The sequence below is a fragment of the Apodemus sylvaticus genome, chromosome 8 (assembly GCF_947179515.1).
Source record: "Apodemus sylvaticus chromosome 8, mApoSyl1.1, whole genome shotgun sequence".
Lineage (NCBI taxonomy): Eukaryota > Metazoa > Chordata > Mammalia > Rodentia > Muridae > Apodemus > Apodemus sylvaticus.
In genome coordinates, this window is record NC_067479.1 from 61,685,822 (window position 1) to 61,706,543 (window position 20,722).

The 20,722-nt window shown below is 45.8% G+C and overlaps 1 protein-coding gene across 1 annotated transcript in view; it reads right to left on the bottom strand.

Annotated features, from left to right (window-relative positions):
* Scara5 (scavenger receptor class A member 5) overlaps window positions 1-20,722 on the bottom strand; it is a 101,560-nt gene that overhangs the window by 67,974 nt on the left and 12,864 nt on the right. Inside the window, exon 3 of the mRNA XM_052191165.1 lies at window positions 10,309-10,437. Within this exon, the coding sequence (XP_052047125.1) occupies window positions 10,309-10,437 (129 nt within the window). The remainder of the gene's footprint in view (window positions 1-10,308; window positions 10,438-20,722) is intronic.

Genomic DNA, 20,722 nt, shown 5'->3' on the forward strand with positions numbered 1-20,722 from the left:
AAAGAAAGAAAGAAAGAAAGAAAGAAAGAAAACAAAGAAAAGAAAAGGAAAGAAAAGAAAAGGTACAAGTGGCTTCTGGTTTTGTTTTTGTGTTTTAGTGAAATAGCAGGCTTCAAGAACCAAGGAGGGGCCCAGCATGGTGTGTATGGATCTTGTAGCAGCTGGGACCCCCAAGAAGGAAGACTGGGCTTCTAGAAACCAGAACCTGTAAGCAAGGCCCTCTGCTTCCTCTCCACCCTGGCCCCCCACCCCGACCCATTTACAGAATTGAGGCAGGGCTAATGCTCCCTAGCCCCAACCTTGCCTTGTGTGTACCCCTTTCCAGATCTGCCCCCAGCTCTTCACTTCAGGGGCTTCTGCTGCCCAGGATGCTGAGCCAGGTAGAGCAGCATCTGGACAGAGGTTAGAGGACACCTTCTGCCCCCTCCCCTTGGTATAGGGATTGACTATCTACACTCCCTCAGGGCCGCAGAAACTCCACTGGTTGCTGGGCTCACTGGATTGGAGAGGCATTCCTGTGGCATTTTAAAAGGGCTGTTTGTTTGCCAAAACCAACAGAGTTAGAGAAAATTGAAAAGAAAAAACTGTGTCCCAGGAAAGTTCCCACCCATCCTACCACTGGGGTGTTCATGACTTTGAGACCCTCTCAAAGTCCTTTTATATACATATTTACATAACAGTCCTGTAAGTGTATACACACAACTGAGACCTCTCTTTCCATGTAACATGACTTTGTAAGCATTCTCCTTCCTGAAATATACATATGTAAGGCACTACACATTAGACAACATCTTGTATGCGAGACCAGTCTAAGAGAATCTTACACCCGGAGACTTCCCTGTTTGAGAATGAGTGGTCCACCTGTTCATCTTCCTTCAGCAACATTCACATATTCCTCACGGGCTGATAAGGACCCCTTCCCCAGCAACCTATTTTTCCAGTGAGGATCTGTTCAATTATGAATAGAGAGAATTCTTAAGAGAACCCCAAAACAACCAAACAATTGACAAGGGTAACTAAGTGACTTCCAGAGATGACCCGCCCCCCCCCATCCTGGTAGCCAGAGTCCTGGTCCTAGGTCTCTGGATGAAAAATTAAGCATTAACCAGGTCCTGCTTAGTCAGGGGCTGGCTCTGGACCAACTGCAGCATTGTGTGACCTCAGACCGAATATAAGAGTCTTGTTTCCCCACTCTCTAGATCCTGTCCACCATCCACTGCCTTGTCCTAAGTGGTCGTAGTGACTTAAGTCTGGCCTGAGGGTATGAACCACCCCTCCAAGCAGAATGAGAGTAAGACTGTGCACTTTTATGCGGTGAAGGTATTTGTCCTTATGGCCAAATATATGCTCCTCCTGGTCCTCTTCCAAGTAGAACACCAGTAGGGCACTAACATGTTCAGACACTGTGCACTATGCTTGCACGCTGAGAGCCTTAATCTCACCTCCTGTGATGGTCCTATTTGCTTCATAACAGAGCAATTCCAAGTCACTGGTTGCACAACGCAAGCACAGGTGCACCCTCATGAACATACACACACACACACACACACACACACGCACACACACACTGCTTTTCTGACTCTGGCAGCTTTAGATGGAGACTGGGAGGAGTCACGTAAGAGACAAAAATGTGGGTATGCAGACAGATGAGGATGGGGTTGTGCGAGGAGGATTCCTCCCTTTGGAATCCGCACTTGAGTAGAGAGCGAAGTCATTTACAGAGATGGGGATACAGAGGGAGAGAAAGATCTGTGTGGGAAAATCAAGAGTTTTGTCTAAATGCTGTTTGATGTAACCCAGTGGTCATGGAATGTACTAGATTGGGATCCAGGTCACTAGGAAGACAGTGAAACCCAGGACTGAGATCCTTGTTCCCCGCGATGTACAGATTGGGGTGAGAAGCCAAGAGCACACAGTGATTGTTCCTCAGAGTATCTTAGAACCCTTTGCTGAACTCTGCAGGAAGCGTTCATTGAAGACTCTCCTGGTTCAAGGCAGGCAACCACGGAGGCACTTTAGAGGTGACAGCCTGGAGTGTAGGGGAACTCTCTCACATCCCTGTCTTAATACTTTCAAAGCATGAAGCTTGGGGGATCTTAATTCACTTCCTCAGATCACAGATCATGAATGATCCAGGTGGGGCTGGTGAGGCAGCTCAGCTGCTGCTAATACATTCTGCTCCACAGAGGACCGAGTTCAGGTCCCAGCATTCCCTGGAGAGCTTACAACCACCCGGAACTCCAACTCCAGGAGGATTGCGTGCCTTTGACCTCAGCAAGCACCCACACTCATATACACATACCTTTACACAGAGATACAGATATGTACACATAATTTTTTAAAAAAATTTAAAAAAGGAAAGTCAAGCTAAGATGTGAATTGTGGTTTGCTGAATACAAAATATCTCTGCTAATTCTGTTTGTGTCATAGCTGTCTGCTCCACCACCAGGCCCCATCTCTATGGCTAGGACCACTCCTTCCTCTTCCTCCTCCACCTTCTCCTCCCTCTCAGTCTCTACCACCTCCTCCATCTCTACCTCCACCCCTTCCTCCTCCTTCACCACCTCCTCTTCCCCCTCCTCCTCCCCTCCTCCTCTTCCTCCTCCTATGTCTCCCACAGTGTGTGGCATTTGGCTGGCTCTTGGGAAGTGATGAGTTAGCTTTGATGAAGGCAGGTCCTGAGTCCTTGGGTGTGCCCACCAAGTCATGTTGCCTACAGGATTAGCACGGAAATTCCAAGCGTTTACGACTTCTCACCAATAGTGTGGAGACAAAAGTATGCCAACTGCTTGGCTTTAATCCCAGGCCAAACTCACAGCCCCCAGTTAGTGGCAAAATCTCCTCAGCAGTCCTGGACACCCAGAGCATAAGGCAGAAAGATAGGTAGAGTGAGCCCTGAACAGGTACAGGTGTGTGTGTGTGTGTGTGTGTGTGTGTGTGTGTGTGTGTGTGTGTGTGTGTGTGTGTTTGGGAGGGGCACAGAGGACTTCCCATCTCTTCCTGAATTGGGGAATGAAGGGTGTGTGTGTGTGTGTGTGTGTGTGTGTGTTGCGGTCCTTTCCTCCTTGTAGATGAAGGCACTAAGGATCAGTCCTGTGGAATCTCTTGTCCAAGATTTGTTCCCCTGCAGTCTATGTCCAATGGTCCTGCTCTTCCCCACCAGGCAGTAGATTCTACCTCACACCAGGAGCCTTAGGTAAAGGAAATACCATGGTCTCCTGATACCCTTCTATATTCCAGGCCTGAACCTCAGCCCTGTGGGTCCGTTGGCCATAGCACACAACTTACTCTGAAAATAAAGTGTTTTCTGGATTCCTCTGGTGTTATGGGGACTGGATGACAAAATTTACCTGAAACCCCATGGAAATTGTGAAGCAGACAGAGGGTCTGGGAGCCAGCTGAAGAGCACATAGGCAGAAATCAGAGTTGCCAAACCCTTTCTCTCGGGGGTCAGGAATTTTACGTCTTAGATTCTGTAGTCACCTAATAGCTATTACTGCTAACTGGGCTGTTATAGAGTGAAAGCAGCCATGGATGGGTATATGTGAATGAACAAGTGTGGCAGTGTTTTAATAAAACTTTATTTATAAAAACAGGTGGTGATCAGATGTAGTCCTTTGCCTAAAAGAAAGATCTAGCTGAAATATCTCTGTTCTTCTTTCCCTGTTGGGCATCCAGGACTCTATTGGTGACCCAGAGGGAGAACTTAGCAACCTTGTTGTCACCGTGTTGTCTGTCCCTTACCTTCCTCACCTCAAGGGAAGTCAGAGGCATGATCCTGGATGATGTAGCTAGGGTTGGGGATGTCAGTGTTTCAACATTATTCTGGTCCTTTCTTTTCCTACCCTTTTAGACCTAAGAGATGATGGGAGATGTTCTGACAGGAGGGGAACACAGCAGAGTGAGGGGAGGGAGATTCAGGGGAGCAGTAGTCTCTCAGGTTGCTCAGATTTAAGGACCCTAGAGGTAACCTGTCTCTTCTTTCAAAACACAGGGGTGAGAGTAAAAAATGTGAGCTGGTGAGTCCCTGGTCACATTCTCCGGGGAACTGTACATGTGGCAGCAGGCTATGGAGTGGAGATTGGATTGGGACACTGGCCCAAGAACGCTGAATGGCAGATATCTGCACTCATCAAGTTGATGCAACAGACTGCAATGTTTGGCAGAATGCAGGTGATGACATCTCATTGGGATCCCTGACAACATCTGCATTTAAGCTGAAACAGCAACAGAACCAACAAAGCTTGTTTTCCTAGCATAGAATCGAGAGCTCCTACCAGGAAGTGTATCTTTTGAGTGAGATCCAAGGGAGGGGTAGGAAATGGCCATGAGTGTTGGGGGCCGCATAGTATTCCATAATTAAAACTCCATGGGCCAGAACACACTCTCCTGAGCCTAGTCTAGGCTGCCCTGGCCACAGCACACCATGAGCAGTGTCTACTTATGTTTATCTCTCTGGAGCTTGTTGGGAGGATGGGTATTGTTGGAGAATGGTCATATGCTTATTCTATTAATTTAGTAGTAGTCATACACAGGGAATTAAGAATACAAGAGGTAATGGGGCAGTGATGGCACACACCTTTAATCCCAGCACATGGGAGGCAGATGTGGGCAGGTCTCTGTGAGTTCAAGTCCAGCCCGGTCTACAGAGGAAGTTCCAGGACTGCCAACACTACACAGAGAAATCCTGTCTTGAACAAACAAAACAACAACAATAACAACAAGTGGTAGTGCCTTATTCTGAAAGAGTTCTCTTACAGTGGAAGGGAACAGAGATAAACATCATTAACTTCAGTAATGCAAATGTAAGGAGCGAGATTTCCATACACAGGGGTCTCCAAACCAGGTCTGCCGAGCTACTGCTGTTGGCGGGAAAGGGCTTGCTCACTCTAGGGGTTCTAACTGATCAACACTGCGGCCAGCATGAGGGACAGCAAGACAGACAGTTATGAGGGCTTAGGCTAAACCAGTGGGTCTGTTAATCTTTTCTACTCTCAAAGCAAACTCCTCCAAGTGTGATAATAATAATAATAATAATAATAATAATAATAATAATAATAATTAATAATCTAATGGTTATTGAGTCCCTTTCCTGTGCCAAGAACTAAGAGTTTTCACATATTAATCTATTTAATCTTCACAGGGATCCTACAGGGGTGTGTGTGCTGTTTTATAAATGAGGAAATAAAAATTATTAAAGGTTAATCTGTTTACCCCCAAGATGACACAGTTGTTCAGTGCTGGAGCCTGGAGTTAAACCACAAGTTTGGCCTCTGAGCCTGAGCCTAGAAGGGACAGAGCTCTTATTACAATATGTGAAAGACATGGAGAAAAATAAAACTGTCATTTGACCCATTATTTTTCAGACCTTGGCTCCATTCAGAGATTATGAAATGAAAGGCTGGGCTGGGAATGTTTTAAAAACTAGAAAGAATGGAGTGGAATAGGGTAGAAAACCAGCAGTGGGATCAGACAGCTCGTGTCAGGTTTGTGTGGGGGCCGGGATGTAAAGTGTACCAAGGTCATGATAAAAAAAGAAAGAAAGAAAGAAAGAAAGAAAGAAAGAAAGAAAGAAAGAAAGAAAGAAAGAAAGAAAGAAAGAAAGAAAGAAAGGAAGGCAGGAAGGAAGGAAGGAAGGAAGGAAAGACAAGACACCTGGTGAGGTCTACTCTGCTGATATCATAAGTGAATAATCTAATATCCATATGCCAGAGAGATGCTCTGAGAGAACAGGGTGTAGGAGATGAGCCAAAACCACCTTTCAGTTTTAGTTGACTGGAAAGGAGACCAAGGAAAAGAAAGAGTGACAATACCAACGGCAGCTATAGACCAGCTCCTCTCCATGGTGGCCGGCTGTCAGCTTTAGACATATCAGCCCATTTAACCCTCAGCCCATGGCAACCCAGTGTGGCAAGTAGGAACGCCAGCTTCCCCTACTTTCAATATAAGGACCCTTATATTGAAAAGGGGAGATGCAGAAAGGTCAGGTGATGTGGACAACATCACATGGCAGCGGAAAACCTAAAGTTTGAGCCTAGAGGGGCTGGCTCCAAGATCCGGACTCCTGCCGGTGTGAACTATCTCACCACACTCTGCCAACTCTCCCTCCAGGGTCAGAACACACTGAGATGAATGTGTGCTCACATCGTCAGCTACAAAGGCACCAGCCAAATGTTCTTGAAGGGAAATTCTATATTCATAGTTTTTAGATACTTGATTAACGTGAAAGCAATCATCTTTTTCCCCACTTGAGCATTTTCCCAAGGCTGTCTTCATTCATTCATTCATTCATTCATTCATTCATTCATTCGTTCATTCATCCATTCACGCATTTGAAAATAGGCACTGAAGAACCAAACCAAACAGATGAAAACCTGTAAGGAAAAGCCAATTACAACACCTTTCTCTGTTCTAAAAGTGACTGAGGACTTTGATGAGGAGTTGATGAGAGCAGGCCTAGGAAGGGCAGGTGGAGAGGCCCCAGATGGAGCCTCCATGAGGCGCCCCCAGAATCCCTTCCCTGTGGTCTATAACTCTCTATGGGTAAACAGTCATTCTCATTTTAATTACTTCCACATTCCTACGAGGTATGACAGGTGACAGTTGACTCTGTCCACATTAATTGCCTCCTCCAAGGTGATTTTAATGACCTAAGATTCACAGCTTCCTGGGGAGAAAGCAAGCTCACTCTTCACAAATGTACACAAATGTACCTCCTTCTGCAACTAGGCAGGAAAGCTCTGCTAACCTCAGAGTCAGGATTCTGCAACACAATGGGCGATGTCCTTGACAGTAGCTACAAACATAGAGTGGAATGTCACAGGACTGTCCTAACAAAGATCAATGGTACCACACTCCGACCTCCACGATGACTGATGTGATCAGAACCCACAGCGCAGATGCCAGTTGCTCTAATCGCACTTCCTCGTCTGCAGGTTTCAGGGACCAACTTGCTTGAAACAAAGTGATAGAAAAGTGAGCCTTCCGTTCAAATGACAGTTGGCCAGATCCCCACGAGGCTGAGGACGCCAAACTCCAGCTTCAGGAATGGGACATTCTTTACATAAAATTGCTGTGAAACATAAGCTACAGTGTGTGTGTGTGTGTGTGTCTATGTGTGTATCTAGATGTGTGTCTCTGTGTCTGTAAGCCTGGGTGTATGTTTATATGTGTGTCTGTGTGCATGTCTGTATGTGTGTCTGTGAGTCTGGGTGTATGTCTCTATGTGTGTCTGTGTGTGTGTGTGTCCATGTGTGTATTTGTGTGTGTGTCTATGTATGTGTCTCTCTGTATATGTATGTCTCTCTCTGTGTGTGTCCATGTGTGTATCTGTGTGTGTGTACATGTGTGTGTCTCTCTGTATGTGTATGTCTCTGTGTGTGTGTGTGTCTGTGTGTGTGTGTCCATGTGTGTGTCTAGGGGAAGGGAGACTTTAAACTTACCCTGAGCAGCAAACACACCTCATGCCTTTTTGTTCTCATGACTTTTTATTCTCATGATGGTAATGACCAACTGCTGCCAATAAGAAAGAGTTAGAGCTGAGTGTGGTGGTAAATGCCTAAAACCCCAGCCGTCAGGGGTCTGAACCAGAGGGTTGGCAAAAATTTGAAGCCGACTTGGGCTACAAAGTGAAGTCCTGTCCAGCCTGGGCTACAATACAGGAGAGCATGTTGGGTGTGGATGACAAGTTTTGCTGGAGATGAAATTTCCACAGGGAGAACCTAAGAGTCCGCCAGCCTTTCAAGTTCGGGGTCATCCTAAACCACCCTCTCCACTTCCCACCATCTTGGTATATCCTAGGAAGGAATCTTAAAGGTATTCAGTTAGGCCATCAAAGAACCTTCTTCCCCAAGACAGGGAAGAGCCTCCTCAAGGGCCTATGTTCAGTACCCCATTCTCCTTCTGCTGGGAGAGACTGTGCTGTCTGTAATTCCGTGGGCTTCCCTCATGACACATGCCCCAGAGGCCAGCCTGATTATCCAGAAAAGAACCTTGGGAGGTGACAGTGGCCACACCCTCAGATCCAAGAGATCCATTCCAATCTGCTCAATTTTTATCGAGCACAAGCAGTAATACATTACGGCAAAACTTACAGGTTCAAAGGTGACAATGATAATGTAAAAACCCTGCTCAAGTTTGGACAACTTGAATAGGCAAGGAAGCCTGGCAGTGGTTTCACAGGATTGGGAAACCACACCCCACCCTCTTTTCTGAAGCTTCCAGGACATCATCATAAATCGTTTCTGACTACTAAGCCAAGAAAGAGGGCCTCTCCGTGTCACGCTGTACAGCTCTGGCCCTCAGAAAGCGTGTCTCTGTTCAGAACGGGCGCCATTCTTCGTGATATTTACCCTTTGTTTGTAGGTCCACCTTCAAGGCAAGTAGAATGTGTCTACCCTTCTCCAGGCAGCAGCCCTTCAGATATCAGAAGAGAACTTTCCTCTCCTCCATGTTTCTCTTGAGTGAGATGGTATCCATCCACTCCCATTCTAGGCCTCTGGAGTCCCATCCCAGATCCCTTCCCTCCCCCTCTTCCTCTCCTGGAAACCCCCTTTGGTCACCTAGAAAGTTTCTGTTCAGAGCAGTTGTAACACTATGGCTTTCATGCTGGGCTGAAAGACTTTCCAAACATTCCAGAAATTTGTTATGGTCTTGGCAGCCAAAACCACAAAACCCAGATCCCAAGCTCTCACCGAGCAGCCCAGGAACATGTTCAAATCATCCCCTGGCTGGCTTGGCCCATGGTAGACCTTGCTGGACACCATCCTTTGGTCGTTGGGATGAATCATGAGTTTTTCTCAGTGTTGCTGTTGGCCACCCTCAGTGCAGTGCTTGGTGAGACAGGCACCACCCCTGAGACCCTGAGTATGGAAACCCAAGGGCACAGGCAACACTGACTATCTTATTACAATGCCCAAGTGGCTTGTCCCACTTGATGCAGAGTGAGTCAAGATCAGGGAGGTCCTGGGCATAGCTCTCAGGGTTTCCAGCAAACGGTCATCTGTAAGGGCTGAACCTCCAGAGTCTTGCCCTCTAGTTAACTCAAGGACCCCACCCTGAGTAAGTCAGTTCTGCCTGGTCAGCAGCCTCGCTCCAAACAACCCCACCTCTTTCATGCTACAGCCATTTCCCAGAGTACACCACCCCAGCACCACTTATACCCTGGCAAAGAGCCCATTGCATTTCACCTTGACTGGGATTTAGTGGCCTGACCCTGGATCAGCCTCTAGAGAAGAAACTCCTTGAGAGAATCCCCTGGTCCATATTCAGTCCTAGCACAGTAGTTTCTCGTGTGAGAGAGAGCTCCTTTGGCCAGTTGTCAGACTGGCCATATCTCTATTGAGAAGGTGATAGATGAATGGCCCTTCCTCTGGAGATATCCAGGAAGAGACACCATGGCCTGGTTTTACTGTCTCGATCATGGTGGGATGACCTGTAGGTGGGGAACCAGGCTATTCGGAGCCTCCCATTGGATCCCTTTCTTGTCTCTTTCTTCCTTCTTACCTTCTTTCCTTCCATCCTTCCTTCTTTCCTTCCTTTCTTATTTCCTTCATTTTTCCTTTCTTCTCTTTCTTTCTTTTTTTCTTCTTTTGAGACAATATCTCTTTATATAACCTTGGCTCTTCTGAAACTCACTATGTCCACGGGGCTAGCTTTGAACTCACAAAGATCTGCCTGGCTCTGCCTCCACAGTGTTAGGATTAAAGGTGTGCACCCCAACCCTTTCTAAATCTTCTTGCCCTAGCTATAGGCTGTGCTCCTCTTCCCTACACTCTACCCATCAAAGTCCAACTTCATAAACAAACATTGAGGAAGAACCTGTTTAGTTGAGATAGAATCTATTCTAACTCCTTGTAATTGCAAAGGAAACAGGCTTCCCCAACCCTGATCAACCTCAGCAGCAAAGTGCTATGTGACTATTTTGATGACACCCCCGGAGAAAGAACTCAGATAAACTCCAGTCTGCTAGGTACACACCACATCCCAGAGGTTGGGGAGTCCTGGAATAAGGCATATGCCCCATGAAGATGCAGGGATAGTTAGAAGTCACCCTGGGAAGCCAGATCTCTCCTACTAGATCCAGAGGTTCCACACTCTCAGATAGCCTCCCCTATCAGTCTATCACACATAGACAGACAATGCCACTGAAGAGCCAAGTCCAGTCAGAAAGAGCAGCCAGCATCTTCCTCTGTGGTTTCCATAGCAACAAGGGCAGCCTTTGGGCTTATGACAGTGAGAATGGGAGCAGAGCCTCTGAGTCTTCCTCTCTCATCCCCAAAGGTGTGGACAGAGAAAGACTGCTCTTACCTGCTAAGATGAAGATACCCACAAGAATCAGGAAGACCAGAAGATACAGCCCCAGAACTGCGTGCTTCAGGGCCGACAGGGAGCCCAGCTGTGTACAGCAGCCGCCCATCCGCCGTTTGTGACATGGACCTAAAAGAGGAGAAATGAAACAGGAATGAAAACAACCTCATTTTTCTTGTGTGGTCTCACCTCTACGTCTTGCATACAGATGTTTATGCCCTTCTGCACATCTGCAACACAGCCACCACAATCAGGAACTTTCTAGGACCATCACATGCTGTTCAGCTTTCCTGTTCTCCGTCTACCATCTAGGAATAACCCAAATATGTTTGTGTGGTCACCATAAACCTGTCTCCAAGTAATAGAAAAACAATAAAGTAGGCTTTAAGTTCTGTTCTTTACCAAGCATCATTATCTCACGCGATCCAGGGAATATGAAGAAAAGTTAAACTAAGAATTGCTGAGCTCACAAGGTGGCTCATGGGTGAAGATGCTTGCCCCACATAACTGGAGACCTGACTTCCGTCCCCTCCTCCCACAGAAAGGTGGAAAGAGAGAACAGACACCACAGGGCTTTCCTCTGGCCTGTCAGGGTGCTGTCATGTGCACCCACACATATGCATGTATACACAAGTGTTAATAGTGAATTTAAAAAAATAGGACTTGCAAGTCCCACCTTCTGCAGTCATTAGAGACAAATGAGAGTGAGCACAGGGTTCTTGCCAGACCATAGACAGGGCCACCTCTTCTGGAAGAACTTGAGAGCTATATAAGACCTAGAATTTTTGAGACATGCTAGAGCTGTGGTTCTCAGCCTTCCTAATGTTGCAACCCTTTAATACAGTTTCTTGTGTTGTGTTGGGCCCCAACCATAAAATTATTTCATCGCTACTTCATAACTGTAATTTTGCTACTTTTATGAATTGTAATATAAATATCTGATATCCAACCCCTGTGGGGTTTGTGACCCATGAGTTGGGAACTACTGTTCTAGAAGGTTCTGCATGAGACCTTAATTTTAATATCTGCAACTAATTAAAAACTAAATGAAGGGGAAGGTGAAAATAAAATGCATCTGGAACCCAAATCTGATCACCAGCTTGCAAACTTGGGTGTAAATTTACCAAAAAAAACCCCAAAAACATAGTAACTTCATCCTGTGCCATCAGACCTCCAGCATCTGGCAAAAATAAAACATCGATTGTTGTCACGGGCCTTATGGACTGACTGAGCGTCCCGCTTCATTGGGCTCATATCCAAAGTCAGCTAACTAAATGCCTGACGTACTAGATGGTTTTCTTGTGTTGTAATAAAATTCCCCACAAAAGCAACAAGGAAAGAAGGTATTGTTTGATCCAAATGTGTTGTCCATATCGCGGGGTGTCAGGGGTGTGATGTCACACTGCATCTGCAGACAGGAAGCAAAGAGAGATGAACACTAGTCCTCAGCCCAATTTCTCCTTTTTATTCAGTACTGGAATTCTAGATCAGAGGGTGCTGCTGTCCATATTCAGGGTAGATATTTCCTCTTCAGCTAAACTGTTCTGGAAAGACCCTCATGGGTACACTGAGGGAAATTTTTAATGGTGATTCTAAAACCTGATGAAGTTGTCAATCAAGAGTAACCATTATACCTGTCAACACAGTTACTTGAGAGACTGACGCAGGAGGATGGCTAATTTAAGATTGTCTGGGTTACATGGTCAGTTTAAGGTCAGCCTGGGTAACTTACTGAGCCTTTGACTCAAAATAAAAATGATAGGGCAGTTGGTAGTTCTGTGGTAGAGTGCCTGTCTAGCAGGCATGGGGCCCGAGGCCCTGTCCTTAGTATCACAAATAGCAGCTACTGTTAGTGACAAACCTTGCATTAAGACTTCAGGTGGCTTGCCAACTCAATTTATCCTTCAAGGTAGTCCTTAAGATTCCACCCAGAGACCAAGAAACTTAGAAACCTCCACTGCTACTATGTCAATTAAAAGAGAAAGACAGTAAGGGACACTTCTTTACCCCATCCCAGACAGTTTATCAGAACAAATGTGTGACATTCTTTTCAAAGAACAATGTCTCTGCTTGGCCCTGGAATGTCTCTTCCGCTCCCAGGAAGTGACTGACCCCTCCAGAGGGACTGTCCTTTACAGTGTCACGGGTGAGCAGGTACTGAGAAGAAAAGAGTTGGCACGAGATGCTGTCGTTTTAAAAACTCTTGAAAGTTGCCCAGGCACTTGCAATTCCTTGGTCCATTTCATTGACTCTGAGGGGCAGCAAAGGTGGTGTTTCTCTCTTGGGAGTCCTTACTAATTCTTAGCCCCTGGAGGTTTTGTTACCTTGGGAAGTAGTGGGTGGCAGTGAATGCCTTTGGATCCAAATAGTTCTGGATTCTCAGAAGTGTTTGACTTGAACCTTTTCCCATGCATATACCCCACTCTGTTGTAAACACTGCCTTTAAAACACCAAGCTGGAGAGTCTTGACAATCTTGCCATAAAACATCAGGCACAACTCAAAGCTAACTGCCAAAGAAATAAAAACCAGTAATCACCATTCCCCCTCAATCCTTAAATGTTAGCAAAGTTTGAGAGTCAGGCTGGTTTTCCATTAGCATCTGAAGAGAAAATCTTTCTAACTTACCTGAAATTATCTTTCTAGAATTTTTTTTTTTTTTTGGTTTTTTCAAGACAGAATTTCTCTGTGTAGCCCTGGCTGTCCTGGAACTCACTTTGTAGACCAGGCTGGCCTTGAACTCAGAAATCCACCTGCCTCTGCTTCCCACGTGGTGGGATTAAAGGTGTGCGCCACCATTGCCTGGCTAGAATTTTCTATCTCTCTCTATACTAGAATCTAGCTGGTTTTACTCCTGCATATGTAGACTCTAGGAACACTTCTACTTCTGGTGAGAGCTACTGGCTGCCTTACTGACATTTTACAGAGAAAAGCCTGCCTCCTGAAAGAGCCAAGGCAGTCGCCGCCACATTGTGTAATGCTGCACACATTATCACAATGGGAGTTCCATCTGCCTTGCTCTGGGGCCTCCCTTCTCTGGGTCTCAGAACACATAGGAGGAGGAAACTGACAGCCATGTTCATTGCTGAGTCAAATCCACCCTTTGCCATTTGTATGCATGTCACTAGCTCGCCACGGGAAGCGTGTTTAGGTGCATGTTGCATAGTAGCAGAATATTTTTTGGGCATGAAAAAAGAGAAGCCCCCTTCCTCTTATTTGAGTACCCGACCTGAGATGGATCCCTTTGTCAAAAAAAAAAAAAAAAAAAAAAACAGGAGATTATACCTTCCTTTGAAATAGCATGTTTCTTTTTAGGAAGCCTTAATCCCTTCCTATACTAAAGAAAGGTGTTTCAAATATAGCAGGCTAAGGGCTTCAGACACATTTTCCACCAATCTTTGGACAAGCAGAACAAGAATACCAGGGCAAGATGCTTAGAGAATATAACACCAAGGGAAGGGAGAAACTAAGATGAAGACTAAGGAGCTTTTGTTGTTGTTCTTGTGTGTGTGTGTGTGTGTGTGTGTGTGTGTGTGTGTGTGTGTGTCTGACACATCTCTCACTGAATCTAGAACTCTCGCCCATTTAGCTGGACTGATGGGCCAGTGAGCTGGTGGCGTCTCCCTGTCTGCACTGGAAATGCAGGTGTGCACTCGCTGTCAAGTCTGCCGTGGACTGAAGGGGACCAAAGTCGGGTCCCTACGCTTGTGCAGCAAGCACTCTACTGACTGAGCCATCTCCCCAGACTGCAGATGTTACTTGGCATTCTTGGCTAAGATCAAGTATAGAAGCATAATTTTAGGTAACATCTTTATCTTTAAAAGATGGCAAAATTGGGACTTTCCTTGCATGACCCTGGTTTCCTCAGGAAATGTGTGTGCAGAGGAAATTGCCATACAGTAGTGGCTAACCAATAGATTTATAAGCAGCCTCAGAAGTGCAAAGGCATACGCGAGGAAGAGGCATGTCCTGGTTCTCCCCGCCTCCATCCCGGTTCCTAGACAGGGGTTTGGCACGTGTCAATCAACAAGTGAGTCACCGCCCTCCAGTAATCCCAGTGGACAGCAAGAAGGCCTGTGAACAGAGTGACGTGGACCAGTAAGTGTTCTGGCACAGGCTGTGTCTGAGGGGAGTCTCCATAGAGGGATCTCACCCTGGCGAGCCTGAAGGACAGGCTGGACTGAGAGGCTGATGTCCCCCCATCCCGCCAGCCTCATGGTTCACTGAGCAGCTGTTGTAGATTCAAAAGCTGAGACTCTGAGAAGAAAATGTTCTTCCTAGTGCAAGAAGAGTTCTGAAGAGAGTCCTGGCAAAGCTGCTAGTTATTAGATTTTGTTGTTTGCAGCTGAAGGGACATGGCATCCAGATTGATGGAGAGAAAATAGTAAACGACAACAAAACCCTTCCAAGCCAGTGGCTCTCAACCTGTGGGTCACAACCCAGTGTGGGGGGTGTCAAATGACCCTGTCACAGAGGTCACCTAAGATCATCACAAAACATAGGTAGCTACATTATGATTCATAATAGTAGTAAGGTGATAGGTATAAAATATCAACAAAAGTAATTTTATGGTTGGGGAATCACCACCGACATGAGGAACTGTATTAAAGGGTTACAGCAAAGTTTAGGTTAGGAAAGTCAAGGAATCCTAGCTCTAAGGGAATCATGGGAAAGGTATTTCGTCTGGCTATGGCCTCTAAAAGAAACAGCCAGTGACCAGGAAGTGATGGGCAGGACCCAAGAGGTCATCAGAGGTTGAGGCCAACAGCTCTGAGTAAGTTGAAAATTAAATCCACATTAAGTGACCTAAAGAAAGAGATCAGTGTGCCAGCATAGGAGATGGTGATCTAGGCTCAGTGTGCCAGCATAGGAGATGGTGATCTAGGCTCAGTGTGCCAGCATAGAAGATAGTGATCTAAGCTCAGTGTGCCAGTATAGGAGATGGTGATCTAGGCTCAGTGTGCCAGCATAGGAGATGGTGATCTAGGCTCAGTGTGCCAGCATAGGAGACGGTGATCTAGGCTCAGTGTGCCAGCATAGGAGACGGTGATCTAGGCTCAGTGTGCCAGTATAGGAGACGGTGATCTAGGCTCAGTGTACCAGCATAGGAGACAGGGATCTAGGCTCAGTGTGCCAATACAGGAGACGGTGATCTAGGCTCAGTGTGCCAGTATATGAGATGGTGATCTAGGCTCAGGGTGCCAGTATAGAAGATGGTGATCTAGACTCAGTGTGCTAGTATAGGAGATGGTGATCTAGGCTCAGTGTGCCAGCATAGGAGATGGTGATCTAGGCTCAGTGTGCCAGCATAGGAGACAGGGATCTAGGTAAGGAGCAGGTGGCTTCTTCCAACTGCTGGAGCCTCTCCATCTTTAAACATCTGTGACTGCATGCTGTCTGTACTATTTGCCATGGCCTGGTTTCCCAGGCTCTTACATTCTTGACATAATCCCTCTGTTGAAGTTAAATTTACTTAGGGAAAACTGTAACATCATCACATGTGAATTTAATATCCTCCTAGTAGGTAGATAAATAAATACCTTACTATTAAAATTACAACTATGCACTGTGTGTGACTCTGTCCCTTTAGGTGCTGCTGTGTTGAATGTAGTCACATTCAGAGGAACACTGACTTTGGTGACTGTAAAGCAATCACAACTTTCTTTAGATGTTCAAGATTAAGGATGTTCAGGAAGGGACTAGGGAGAATGGCTGTTGGTAAAGGGCTTGCCTTTCAAGCACGAGGACTTGAGTTTAATTTCCTGAACACACACACACACACACACACACACACACACACACACCCATAATAGTAGGATTGTAATCCAACAACTAGGGAAGTAGAGACATTCCTTTGGGATTCACTGAAGAGCCAGGCTAACTTACTTGGTAAGTTCCAAATTAGTGAGAGAACCTGTCTCAAAACAAACAAACAAACAACAACAACAACAACAAAAAAGAGGTGGATAGCAGTTGAGGACCAACATGCACGATTGTTCTCTGGCTGCTTTTCACATCAACTCACATACAGGCACACACAGACACAGAGACACACATACATATGTCCACACACATGCATACACACATGCACATACACACATATGTACATATACATATATACATAATCATACACACATGCATACATATACAAATACATACAAACATATATAAACACATACAGATATACATATACACACATGCACACACATACGTACATGCTTGCATATACAAATACACACATGCAAACATATAAATACATAAAGATATACATATATACTCAAACATACACACATGCACACACATACACACATACATACACACACACATACAGACACATACACATACATACACACACAAATACATATACACACATTTACAAATATTCTGGAAGGCTGTACACTGAGGATTTCTAAGTATCGTTAAGAGAACTATGCTAGGACCTCACACACATCTCCCATTATATGTAACTGTTGGCATAAGTTTCTGTACACCCCACATACTGCAGGGCTTCAAGTCACCTTCTTGTTTCTGGGAGCAGCAAGGCTTGGTAAAGTTCTCTGTAGGAACATGTGAGCACATTTATTTTTGCTGGAAAGGTCATCTCTTACACTGGCCTCATACAAATAAATAATTGGCAAATTTCTACTTGGCTACAAAATGCAACTTGGAGCAAAACTTTGTTCTGAAAAGGCAAATGAAGGCTTGGCTCTCTCCACACACCCAGGACTTCCAAATACCACTAGGTGCCCACGTAGGTAAACCATGTAATCAATTCCCTGGAACTTAATTAGCTTTCTTTGACATTCTTTGGGCTAAACTCTACTCTGCACATTCTCATTCTGATCCAATGACAAAATCTGGGGTATAGAAGTCCATGGTTCTAGAATAAGACACTTGTCATAGCAAGAGAAAATGTGAAGACACATTTTTGGACAGCAAATGAAATGTTGATTTATTGGGGGGGGGGCATTTGATTTCTTTTGATAGGACATATTCAAAATGAGATTGTCTTAAAGTATTTTATTATTCCCAGAGGTTAAAAGTGTGAAGTACTCTTAATAATGGGAGCAAGAGTGTGTCCAAAGAAAGTATCGAGCAGCCCAGCCCTGCTCCTGGCCCTGTCATGTGGGCAGGGATGGGTGTGGGGATTTTGGAGGGGGATTTAAAGACGATCTGTCACGTAAGGGCTGTGAGGCCATGCTAAAGCATTCCAAACTGTCCCTCGTCAATATACTCTTCCCCTGAACACATAACTTTCACTTCCTCTAGAAATGTTTCAGGTTGTTTTAGTTATAATTTCAGAGCCTTTGGAGTTATCGTCTTAGATTTGTTTTTTCTTCTGGTGTACAAACGTACTTGTAAGTTGGGTCTGATAAACCAGGTATTTATCTCCACAGTAACTGGGTGGAGACGTCAGCAAACAGGGGCTGGGATGATTGTGAGTCCACAACTTGAGTTGTTACACTCACCCAGTCCTTTGCTTTGGGTCTCACTGGTCCGGGGCCCATAAACAGCAGGTGGGGCCGGGTTTTATTACTGGGAGGAACCTCAGCTCATCCAAGGATCTCCGTTCGACCTGCCCAAGTCTGACTTCATTAGGACCAGCGTCATTCCCACTGCTTACTCATCCCTCACGTTGTTTTCATTGTACAATAGGCACGATGAGAGGCGGCCCCAGATGACCTCTGTCTCTACTGCTGCTGTGACTGTGCCTTTCATGGGGACTCCATTTAGCTTTGCTCATAGAAGGGAGGAAGACACCTGTGCAGTGGGGGCAACGGGAAGGAAAGCCTCAGGCCTGAAGGGACAGTGAGCCATAACCTGGGAGGGCCCTAACCATCTTTGGTGTGGTGATATATACAGTGGTCTTCCTTATATATTCTGGAGAAATCTCCCCAAACCCTTGAAACCTCAAGAATAAAGAGAATGTCTTTTATACATCAGTAAGAGAGGCGGGGGCTCCTACAGAGCTTTAAAATGAGACTGGTCCCCAAAAAGAGCAAGGTACACAGAGAGGGGTGGACTCCAGCCCTCCCCTCAGTCACTAAGAAGCAGAGAGGATAAAGGCTGATCACAATAACTAGTGAGCTACGCAATCATGCTAGATAATTAGATGAAACAAAACAAAACAAAATATTGGCTTCCGAGGGCTTCAAGAATTTGTGGGTGATGCTGGACATGGTATTACCCCCAGAGGTTATGGGGGTTCTGCACTTCTAACCCTACACAAAGCTTCCATGTGGTTGTCGAGCAGTGTCCTTGGTAACGCCTATTGCAACAAATGGGGACACATAGTTAGTGTTTTCCTGAGTTCTGAGCCACTGCAACCAATTAGACCAGAGGAGGAGGCTCATGGGAACTCTGATTTATAGCCACGGTAACAAGCATATACTACACCTGGGGTGCATGAATGGGCTCTCTAATGGGGACAGTGTTATGGTAAGACTTCTCTGTGGGATCTGATGCTATTTGCAGGAAGATACTGTCAGAATTGAAGTGAATTAGAAGACAGCTAGCTGGAACCCAGTTACTACAGAGCTGGTTATTGATGGAGAGAAGCCCCTCCCTCTTTTTGATGAGCTGAGCTAAAGTATTCTGTGTTGATTGTTGATAGGAGGGTAGAAAAAGAAAACTCAACCCCACCACTTGGTTTGGTTTATATCCTATCTCAGCACTGCCGAGTGGGCTACAGAGAGCAGCAAACAGTGATCCTGTGTCATCTCAGGCCTTACTTAGTCCTTGGGGAAGACAGGCCAGAGCAGAGGAGATGTGGGGTGGGGGTGGGGGTAGGTCACAGGTAGAAGGAAGCCATCACCTTTATTATCAAACTGGTCTGAACCTTTCACACCCATTTCTAAGAAAAGGAGAGAAGGTGGTAAAAAGGGTAGCCTGAGCTAATTCCACTTCATGGGGCTCTAGGACAGCCCCTCCTAGTACTTCCAGATTGTCTTATCACTTTGTTTCTGTGTCCCAAGCCCCATCTGTTCCCCAGGGCCCTCCAAATAAAGATCCTTTGAAGCCGGGCGTGGTGGTGCACACATGTAATCCCAGCAATTGGGAGGCAGAGGCAGGAGGATTTCTGAGTTGGAGGCCACCCTGATCTATAAAGTGAGTTCCAGGACAGCCAGGGCTACACAGAGAAACCCTGGTCTCAGAAAAACGGGGGAAAAAAAGATTCTTTGAAAACAGTCAATGGCTTGTGCTTATCTTCCACAGGAAACCAATGGAAGGACAGCCTGCTGGCTGCTGTGCGCCTGCCTTTAGAGCTAAGATTGAGAGACGGGAAGCGAGCGCAGGGGTGGAGAAGAGCAGGCAAGGAGAGCCAGCCAACCACCCAGTGGGATGGAAAGAGCCATGGCGTGGACCCAGAACACACCACTCGTGGGGGCTGCTGGGAGCGACCACTAGTCTAGCCCCACATGGAATCATATTATATCATGACTCCTTAAAAATATAACACACACACACACACACACACACACACACACACATTTAGCCACTTAAGATAATAATGCTTTTCCCAAGAGCTATAGACTATCTACAAAATTCCCAGTGCCAGGCATGAGAAATCTCCCTTTGAGTTGTCGGTCAGAGGAGTTAACAAGACTCCCAAAACAATACAGGCTTTTAACACCACCTTTGTTTGCCTCTTAGAACTTGAAGGTGACAGAGAACCTATTGTTGAAGTCACCATGTATTTGAATACATGATTTGGAGGAAGCGGCCTAAAGAAGCCACTTCCTCCCTGAGGAGTATCTTGAGATTGTTTGTTTGTTGGTTGGTTGGTTGGTTTTCATTTTTTGTTTTTCAAGACAGGATTTCTCCGCATAGCTCTGGCTGTCCTGGAACTCACTCTGTAGACCAGGCTAACCTCAAACTCAGAGACCTGTCTGCTTCTGCTTTCCAACTGCTGAGATTAAAGGTGTGTGTTACTGTAGCCCAGGTGGTATCCGAAGAGTTTTTGTAAGCTGCCAAGAGAGAAAAGCAATCGCTAGTCTTGCCCAGCTGTAAAGCCTACAGACCACGTCAAAGACCAGCATGGCCAGGGTACAGCAGAGACACAGTCCCTGTGTCTTGATGGGAGTCAACAGCTGTATAAATTGGGCACAAGGCCGATTCAACAGGAGAGAATTGATGTCTGGCACATTAAACATAGACAACTACCAACTACCTACGGTGGCTGGTGAGGCCATAGATCCTAAAGGAAAACCTGCCACAGCCGCTTACCTAAGCCAGCACAATTCCTAACTGCACTCTAAATACGTATCCTTATGCTCATGGTAAGTGTAGCTCTTTCCCCTCCTCCAAGAAGCTTCTTTTTGCAGCAGACAGAGACCTTACAGGAAGCCATGACTACTCAAAATGAAGAGAACGGTTGACTGTGGAGTGCCCTGCCCCAACTGATGCACCTACAAC